The sequence below is a fragment of the Eurypyga helias genome, unplaced genomic scaffold, assembly GCF_000690775.1.
Source record: "Eurypyga helias isolate BGI_N326 unplaced genomic scaffold, ASM69077v1 scaffold11582, whole genome shotgun sequence".
Taxonomy (NCBI): Eukaryota; Metazoa; Chordata; class Aves; order Eurypygiformes; family Eurypygidae; genus Eurypyga; species Eurypyga helias.
This window is the reverse complement of record NW_010237856.1, coordinates 4,924-15,557: the sequence shown is the minus strand read 5'-3', so window position 1 is coordinate 15,557 and position 10,634 is coordinate 4,924. Positions and strand designations below refer to the sequence as shown.

General features: G+C 40.4%; 1 protein-coding gene across 1 annotated transcript; it reads right to left on the bottom strand.

Moving 5' to 3' along the window:
• Window positions 1-783: 783 nt before the first annotated feature.
• On the bottom strand, window positions 784-9,646 carry PWWP2A (PWWP domain containing 2A). The gene is given in 3 exon segments (XM_010147628.1): window positions 784-2,982; window positions 9,574-9,613; window positions 9,616-9,646. Coding segments are annotated over 3 exon segments (1,755 nt in total). The 3' UTR covers window positions 784-1,298.
• Window positions 9,647-10,634: the final 988 nt, after the last annotated feature.

Below are 10,634 nucleotides of genomic sequence, written 5' to 3'. Positions count from 1 at the left end.
AAAATTAAGACTGCAGCATACCAATAGTACTTTACATCAAGCAGTTATCTCTAAGAATGTGTGAAAAAGGACAATTTACTTTTTAAAAGGGTGTCCTCCAAATACGGCATACATAAAGTACTCTAACATCCTGGATTTTTTTTCAAAGCTTTTTGAGAAACACACACAAATAATTCAGATTTAGTCAATTTTATTTACAGTTTGTTTTTTTTACATTTCAGAGCATTACACAATTACATATTCTCATTTTCTGACCTGCAAACAGATACCTTAAACGGAAATATTAAAAAATGAAGTTAGATACATCCAAAATGCAACAATTACACATCTGACAATTCACAAAGTGTAATTTAGTAGGACGTATCCTAAGAATTTAGGAACAACCAGTCAGGAGAAAATCTGACCAATTTCAGCAATCAATTATTTACACATTCAAAACAAAGCCTCTCTTAATATAAACCTCCAGGCAAATGGCCTGAAGGATTTCTTCAGGAAGAAAGACCAGAAGTTATGATTCACACCTATGCAGCATTAACAGCCCTTGATCCCAAACACTGAGCGACTTCTCAGCTTTGTCTTAGAGCTACAGGCATCCCTCTCAGCTTCTCAGACCCTGAAGTGTTATATTTGTGCCCCCATGTGCATAGAAAGGCTGAGTGTTTAAGTGGTCACTACGATAAACCCCCATTTCATCTGGTCTTTAAGTCACATGAATTCTTCCTTAAAAAAACTTCAGCAAGTCTTCTAACACCACTTAAGCCGGCCGAGGTGGATCCGGGCATGACCGGCCAGGCTAAATACATTAGAGACTATTCAAAACAAGCTTTAAAGACCATTCAGACAAGGCTTACATTTCTACACTTCCCTGATGGGCCACCTAAAAAACAACAACAAAAAAAAAAAAGTCACAGCTACTACTTTCATCCCTTGTGTTAACCCTTTGCCACACAGCAACTAGTTATAGAGTGGGTAGAAACTACTAAAAAATTCCCTGCAAATAAGCTGCCTTTCAGCTGAGGCTATGGCTCCTATGCATTCGGTGGCTGAGGAGGTGTTTTTTTTCTTTAAAAAAAATTCTCACTTGAAAAATACTGAAGTTCTCACTTTAGGCTAATTTTGATTGCATGTTCAATTTGTTTAACGGTCAAGAAATTGCTACAAACGGAACAACTTTAGTATAAAAAGAGCAGTCAACCGAGTGCAACTTCTGACTTGGCAAAGTCCTTCACGGTAGTTCTCTAACTAGGCTATGAATTTGGGGGAGCCTCCGGATTTCTTGCCTACCTTACTTTCCATGTTCACGTTTCAAACTGTGTCAGCAGGGCCCGAACTTCGGGAGTCAGCTGCTTAGCAGCCTTCGCTGCCTCTGTGACGGCCTTGCGGTAAAGACCCTTCCTCTTCTTATTAAAGCGCAACTGGAAGCTTTCTAAAAAGGGGGATAGTTGTGCAAGAGCAAGAAAAGATGTTGTTGTGGAGCCAAACCACGAGATACGAGCCTCCTGTCGAACTAAAAGGCCGTTATCTTTCCGGCTCACGGTTATGGTAAGAATACGGGCTGGCCACCAAGGGAAGCCATAAATCTTGGCCCAAACAATGTCCCCTACACATACGGTCCTGCCATCTGGTGTGACACATTTAGAGACATTTTTGGAAAAGACTTCCGTTTTCAAGGAATTACTGAGCTTTTTCTCTTCCTTTGAAGAGGAGGAGGAGGAGGAGGAAGGTGCATGCATGCTGCCTGGAGGAAAATCAAAGCTTTCAGTAGAGCTACACTCAGAGTTGGTAGATTTCAAATCATCTGTGCTATCGCTACTACAAACTGATGCACTGGAAGAGTCAGATTTCTTTTGATTAAGGGTCATGTAAACCGTTATATTGCTTTTGCTGCCTCTCTTGCCCAATGTCTGGTGTTCATCCTGATCAACAGTTACATGCACTTCACTCGTGTCCTGAACCTCACTGCTGGCCTCTTCAGGGCCTTCTGAGGGGCTCTGATTTTCTGAAGGGGCCTCACCTGCTGAGCGGGTGGAGGAGCAGCGAGACTGGGGCTTAGTTGCCATCTTGCCACTCCGTATTTTCTCAAGTCCTGTCTTGAGAGAAGAGTCATTTTCTTCATTCCGATACCTTTGTGGCTTTAAACGCAATCGGGGTGGGAGGGAACCTGAGCTGGTGTTCTGAAGACGCCGCGTGAAGTGGACCTTTGAATGTGCATTTTTGGAAGAGGAGGTTGCACTCTGCTTCTTTTGTGCCTTTTCTTTGGCCATTTTCAAGACTTCCCGAGCTTTTGCATGATCCATGTTTTTGCTCTGGAGAACTTTTTTTGTATTTAACTGCGCTTTTGAAGTATTTGCTTGTGCGGAAACTTTAACTACTCGGCTTCTGCTGTGGGCAATACTTGAAACCTTGACCACAGCATTCCTTTTCTGGCTTTCATTTTGGCTTTTTCCATCCACTTTATGGTCAGTCTTAAGTTTTTTATTCACAGTAGTCACACTCTCATTTCTTCGTTTTTTATTATCCTCGTATTTGGAAGAGTCACTTGCATTGCCACCTTTTTTTATTTCCTTTTTTTCTGCAACAACACTGTTTTTGCACTTGTCACATAAGACCTGCCGGGGTCGTAGTTTGATAGCATTCATGATAGAAGTGGGTTCCTCCCTGTACATTTTACGCTTGGGCCGCTTAATTTTCCGGGGTGGAGGCTGAGGTATTGACTGGTTATACGTGTCCCTGATAAACAAAGGAGGAGGATATGGCGCTCCCTCATGAAAGAGAGGAGGTGGTTTAGAAGTCCATAGGCTTTTAGCTATGCTGGGTTCTGATGGCTGTGTGAGAGAAGAGTCATCAGGGACTGCAGCATTAGATTCACACTTCACCTGTGCCTCGTCTTGGAATGGTTTACTTTGGAGCTGCATGGCTTCAGGTTTATCCTTGTATTCCCTTTTAGGAAATATGGTCACAGGGATTCCATGGGGTCCAAACCTTAAAAAGACAAAGGAAAAAGTTAAAAGGTTTTGAGGGATCTTTTTGCTGCATTTATTAGAAAGCACTGAAAACCTGTCTGCGTTATAGAGCCACCATTTGAAAGACATGAGTCCCTGCAAAGCTAAAGCTTCACATGGTAAGCTTTGAAAAATCAGGATGCCAAAGCCAAGTGTGCTGGCTTTGGCTGGGATAGAGTTAATTTTCTTCATAGTAGTTACTATGAGGCTGTGGTTTGGATTTGTGCTGAGAAGAATATCCACAACACTGGTGTTTTAGTTGTTTCCAAGTAATGTTAACCTTAAGCCAAGGAATTATTCAATACTGCCCCTGTTCTCCCAGCTTCTTCTCTACAAGAAGCTGGGAGGAGACACAGACAGGACAGCTGACCCAAACTGACCACAAAGGGACATTTCACACCATAAGGCATCATGCTCAATATATAAGCTGAGGGGAGCCAGCTGGGGGAGGGCAGGGGGGAAATCACAGGTCAGGGATGAGCTATCGATCACTGGATGGTGAACAATTGTTGCATTGTGCATCACTTGGTTTTGTAAATTCCTTTGTCAGTATTATAGCTTCCTCTCCCTTTGCTGTCCTATTAAAAACTGTTCTTATCTCAATCCATGAGTCTTTTTTTCAGATTCCCTCCCCCATCACACCTGGAAGGCAGGGAGCAAGTGAGATGCTGCGTGGTGCTTAGTTGCCGGCCGGGGCTAAACCACAACACCAAGTCAGAGAACATGAAATACACATATTCACTTATTATCAGTTTCTCTTGCATCAACACGATGCCCAAAAAAATACTACCTAGAGACAGCAGTAAATTAATTATCATTGTACTTTTAGAAAATGCTTATAAAAAAAACCCATACAACTACACACCCATCCCATCAACTCCAAATTTACCCCAACTAATTTCCATGCTAAGTCAACTTATGCAAAGAAGGCATCTTCAGTAACTTTTACAAAATTCTTCCATTAGCACAGCACAAAAAGCCCAATGTTTAAGAACTAACAGAACTAATAAATGCATTGAACAGAGTGTCATCATTCTTCATCCACAAAAGATGAACACTTGATCATCTGATGCATTAGTGCCCAGAATTTGCTAGCCCATTAGTTTGAGTTTCTTCCAGCAAAACCACCCTTATATCACCACAGTACACAGCATTCCTCTCTGGTTTGCAAGCAAACAGTTTAAACCTTTGCCTGCTTTTCCCCAGACAGTTTTAGATTGCTGCTGCCTCATTTGAGGCACACAGGACTTGTCACTACAGCGATCAGCTCTGAGAGAAGAGAAGGAAGAGATCCCTGCATGACTTGGGTATTAGCTTGGTATCAGAAGTAGCACCTTGCCTAACAGGTAGCCAGCACTGTCTGCAAAGGGTTGTTCTAAGGCAAACATTTTATGACTTCGCAAGGGATTATGCTTCCTTCTCCCGAGAGGAAATTAAACAAATGCATTATGTACAACAATGTATCCTTCAGCCCCCAGAACAGTGCGGGAGGGATTACGAAAGCCCATTTAACCTTTTCTTCTGTTCCACTCCACAACCTACCAGCTGAGGTAGGAGCCTTGCAGAGAGCTGTCACCGGGCTGTTCACTGCTCCTGAGCTCCGCCTGACCCCACCTCCCATACACACACTAGCGTTTGGCTTATATCAGTTGGAATTTTAACAGTTTGACGTTAATGTAGTTACAACGTGCTAGACAAGGTTGCAATTTAAATGCCAAATCATCTATTTTGAATCACTGAACAAACACCATTATGTTTATCCCATCCCACCTTGCAGGAGACTGAAGTGACTACCCAAAATTTGTCCTCAGGTTAACACTAGTTCATGTTACACTGCAGCTGCTCAACTGCAACATCCTCTTAACTGACATTTATTTACAACCTCTAGTTGCCCCTCCACTGAAGATAAATACTGAATACCGATCTATTTTCCATTCACACTCCTGCAAGAAACATGCAGTTTATGCAAGTGCCTACATGTTGGCTTTATTTTTTCAAAATTGGTTTAAAAAAAAAAAAATCACCACTTGTTCGCCCTTTTGCTTAAATGTAAAAGAGGTTTACCAGACAAGAGCTGCAATTGAAGCAAACAACCCACCCAAGATTAAACTATCCATCCAGTTTGCACTTCATTACAAAAGGAGAGCAAGCAGCAGACAACCTAAGCAAGGGGCAAGCAAGAGGCATCATCATAACAAAGAAGGAAGTTGAACAAGTGATAGTTTACAGCTGGGTATCAACATGGGCACCATTGTTGCCCCACACTAAGGTACTGTCACCTTCACGCCTTTGAATCCTGGAGACAGACAGGAGCTTGGGTGGGCAGCCAGAGCAGTTCTGACCTTATCCATGGGCTGAGGAGTGCTCTTTACCACAAAATATCCCACCATCCCACAAAAATTTGTTTCTGAGGTTTGGACTCACTCCAGTCGAATTCCACATGTCCCTCCAAAAGTGAACAGCATAACTAAATGTAGTCTACCACACTAGTGATGGCTACAGTGAATTATAAACATTTAGCAGCTGATACAGGCATTTCTCCAGCCTCCAGGCTGGCCATTAAACCACAAGGGACTCGCTCATAACTAAGTTTTCAGAGTTCCCTAAAGACCCAGAAGTCCACCAAATGTAAAGAAATTGCTTTTCCACAAACATTTTTCTTTCCACTAAGAATTACGAGTAAGTTATTCAGTTCCACACAGGGCATTAAAAGAAACTATCAGCTGATAATGATTAAATTAGCAGTATTTTCAGTGTCACTTGCATCAAGAACTTCAGCTTCAAAAGCAGCAAGATCCAGATCCCATCTTTCACCACCCAATAAAGGTTATAGGATTACAGGAAAAAAAAGTTAATTCACTACAAGGGTTGAGAAGGGTACAGGGCAAGATCCCTGCTGTGCAAATTTCAATCCCAGACAAACACCACAAAAGCACAGCTACACAGGAGTGTGACATCAAATGGGCAAAACCCATGCAGGAGAACATCACTTACAACTCTCTTCACTGTCTCAGGAACTGCATTTCCTAGCCCCACACAAGACATTTGCATAGTCCAATGCACAAGATTTTCTTTTAGAAAACACTTACGCTGACTCCCTGTTAGGAAATGATGCATTATTAGCAGTGACCAGGGAAGAAGCGGATGAAGAGGACTGCAAGGATCCCATTTAAGTACTGCATCTCTCTTTTCCTAAGTTTTTCCTTCTACTGCCTCACAAGCAAAGTCAGCACAATTAGCATCCAAATGCATAGAAAGGCTTAGTAGAAAGCTCAGCATATGACTGATATCACAAAAGCATTGAAGATTAATACTGCACCTTAGACTAGCCTTTCCTTCACCTGTCCGCAGAGTACATAGGCCCAATCGCTAAAGAACGGGACAGACAAAGTGGAATTTTTATTTAAGATAACAAACCTGCTTTAGTAAGACAAAACCAACCCAATCTCCAAAGCTGGAGCCTGTCTTTCAAAAGGTACTGTTTTAACAAATGAACGAGAATCTCCTGCCCCTGCCTACCTAAAACTTAATGAACTGTAGAATTAGAGAACTTTCATGGGTATCATCTAATGTCAGATATGTAAGAGCAAATAAAAACACTATTTATGTCTTGACACATCATTTACAGGAAGACATGCCTGGTGAAAACACAGTCCACCTGAAGTACAAGATAAATTTGCTAAGCCCAGAGACTCAATATTTCTTCCAACAGCTGACTCCATGGTGCCTGCTCTTTGGCCTCATCCAAGCAAGGTCTGTCCAGAAACATGGGGTTTATATGATCTTTGTTTCCTCCTTGGTGAATGAAGTTCTCCAGCTATGCAGCTTGGAAGAATTACATAAGAATTAAGAACAGTGGCGGAGAAACTTTGGAATGGAACAGTAAATGATACAGGAGGGAATGAAGATAAAGAACAAGGTTAAGAACCGAGTGAAGGCAGAACAGAGAATGGCCTGTTTTTCTAAGAAGAAGAAGAATGAAGATGCAATCTTAAATCCTATTCAAGACAAGGCAGGACACATCATCTAATTAGTTTTTATTGCATATGCTAGAATTTCAAGCCCTGTTTTCATCCATCTAGTAGGCGGACCTTTAAGACAAGTGCTTCTCATACAGTCACAATAATTTTTGTTACACCAACTACACATTTGAAATAGCTAGGAGTGCTATCTGTACACAGGTACAGGAAAGTTGCAAAAGCTAGCATTTGGTTCATCTACTACAGAGATGGACGTGGATTAAAAGGCTACCAATAAAACAAAAGGCTAAAAAATCCAAGCAACATAACTTGGTTGTATCATGACATTTACCAATCCACACATCACTCAGTGACTGGGCAGTAGAAGGTCACCTCCTAAAAAGAAACCTTTTCAGTTAACACTACATCAGTGAGACTACCTACATGCTTCATTTATCACATGTTGCATGCTCAAGCACTGTAAGGGATTGTCCTGTACTTATTTGAACAAACTACTTTTAATATACTGATCCCAAGTATCATCTGTTCCTACTATAGTATTACTTTCCTACAATAAGGTTATTCTTGAAATGACAGACTCAAATTACTGTTTGCTTAAAAAAATAAATCCATTTACGCCTAAGTTCCAGCTGTTCATTGTGCAGCCCACTCGTGCGTAACATAATGCAGTTCTACTTCCAGCTATCACTTGAAGGAGTAGAAGGATTCATTGACAGGGGATCTAGAATTGAAGTGTTAAGAAAACCGAAGTAAGAAATCAGTGTTTCAACCTAATTTAAGGCAGTTCTGGAGAGCAGTGCACTGCTGTTTCATACCTATTCAAAATTAGAACTAGTCATGTTGTCAGCTTCCTCTCCTGTAAAGGCGTCCTGGGTCTTTTTTGCTTTGAAAAGGCAACTCTAACAGAGAAGATGGTTAAGAGCCATCATAAGAAACTTATCTCCACGCAGCTTTACGAGTAACCAGAGCAATCTGTGGGATCTAACCATATTTCCGCTACACTACCACTTCAATACTCATATGCACTAAAGACAAATATCAACAGGAATATCAGAAACTGTATTTAAATAAGAGACTAATGGGGTAGAGGAGGTCACTTCTGGGATTCCAGTGATCTTTACACTGAGAAGAGCTTCCAATTGACTAGGGTATGCAGGGACAGAAATATGATTAAAAACAGGTCTGATTTCCACATTTTGTCAGCTACAAGTTACTGATTTGGTAGCCATGGCGTCTTTCGTAATGATGAAAAGCTAGTTTGGGTATCAAACCCAAGCCCATCACTTAAAGCCATATAGATTTGTGTAACAGATATGTAAACTTAAGTACTTGAAAAAGCTAAATTCTATAGTAGTATTACTATAAATACATATTACTATTCAATTTGTATGTAAAACTGCACAGTTAGAGGTTTTGGGTTTTTTTTTTAAATAAGCATGAGATAAGGAACAAAAAACATTTAAATTCATAACTGTGTGTAGATAAACATCAAAATAATCCCCAGTCAATACATTACTATGTAAAGTCTTAAGCTCTCATCTTTAGCCTCCAAACTTTTACTTCTCTATTAAAAGAAACAAAAATGAAAGAGCACCTTGTTCTGCCAAGAAGGACCAAAGGAGAGAACCCACTGAACCGGTTCAAAAGTATTTCACATTTGTCTGGGAACACACAGTATTAACATCAAAGCACAGTAACTTCCAGTGTTGTGATAAGTATTAAATCAAGTCTGTTTTAAATTACTATGATCAAAACTCATCTTTACCACTAAATCAGGCTACAGTAACCTCCGATTACCTTTTTGAGCATTGCTCAAAATACTCAATACATCCTTAGTGTTTTGCAAGACAACAATTACAGAAGCAATTTTCATTGCATGGACAAAAGTTCCAAGACTCTGAATGCTGGAATTACAATAATATGCTAAAATAATGTAGAGCTAAGTATATATTTCACACATCTATCTAAATTATATGGAACACATTGCTTTAAGCAGCATCTACCTCACTGAAAAAAAAAAAGCATACACAGAAGGTAAACCATCAGCTCAATGGTTTACTCACCTCCTGAGCAACGTAACACTAGGCTATACAGACTAGAAAACTCGTATTTCACTTAGAACTCTAAAAACATGGCAAAGAACTGCAGTGTGACACCGGAAATAACATGTCATCAGGAATAGACGTTGCCTCATGATCCACACACTCTCAGCACCAAGAAAGATATGGTTAAAAATACGATAGTTCAAATTAAGTAACATGTGACAATCCACATCTAAGCAAACCAGTAGGTAGCTTACATACTCAAAGACTTTTACTCATCCATGTTAAGCTTAGTGTTTTTCAGGCAGGTACACTGGCCTGAAATCCAAGCTCTTGTTTCTGGCTCCCCTTCAAAGCAGAGGAAAGACAAGAACAGGGTACGTGTAGAATTGGGTTTGAAAGAATATTAGGAGTACCCAAGGCAGCAGCTGATTTTAATCCTTCCTAACTACTGTCACCTACGTCTCCCACTGCAACCACTACCCTAGTGGAAACCAACTAATAGATACCAAACTATATGCAAATACAGCAAAGGCTATATTAGCTTACAGTACACCTCTCCATGAGGTCAGAAGCACTCTGAAAGAGTGAACTTCCAGGAAACTGAATCACAGAAGTCCATGTAGTCAGGATGCTGATGCAGACTTTGAAGAATTATCCACTGTAGAGACCGAAGAATCTCTCAGTTGATAAGCATGAAGAGTACGGAGGTGGTCCCCTACTCACTGATTTCCCCCCACTGAATGGGAAGGTGCCTCATCTTTTCAGTGGAAAGAATTTGCAAGTGAATTCGTAGAATTTCCTTCAGTATTCTGTAACTAGAGGAGTTCCATCAAGTATATAAAAGTAAACTTAAAACATTCTATCTTTGCAAATTTTAGGCGTCCTGCTAACTACCATTTTACTGGCACACTTCATAAAGCTGAATGTCTGTTTAAATGGAGAGTATCTTCTAAATTTTACATCTGTTGGCATTAGTTTCAAGTATCAGTTGCATTTTGAAGGAGATGCTTTGTTCATATATTTGGAATTGTTGCAATTGCAAAACATTATGTTTAAGATAAAATGCCTTGAATATACACTTCCAGATCATCCACATATCAGATTTGTCTTGGGTTTGACTAAGAGAATTATACTATTTATTAATGGATGAACTTTAAACCAATTCAGTGTCAAGATGGACAAGATTGATCAGTCCCATGACAGTGTAAAGAAAAAGAAAAATATTTAAAGCATACTGAAAATTTCACCTCCACCCTGACTCTCAACACCCCAAGCCAAGTCCAGCTGCTCCTAGAAAGCAATGGCAAAACGCAGAAAAGCATGCTGAAGGAAGGACAGTTTAACTACCTTCTGTTGCATCACAGTCCAACAAAGAACAGTGGTAGAGTACAGCTACTTTGGGAAAGTTTGAAGCACAATCCACAGATGCCCTGTTTACCAGCAAGATTAGGGCTTACTGGTTTGAGAAAGGGAAAAGTCGCACTCCTTGTACCGCTTGACAGATTGTCAAGTGTTTTCAGTATAAGCAGCAGCTTTAACATACCTGATACCTATACTAGCAAAGTCCTAAAAGGCAGTCCCGTTTTGTTAGCCATATTCACTTTCTA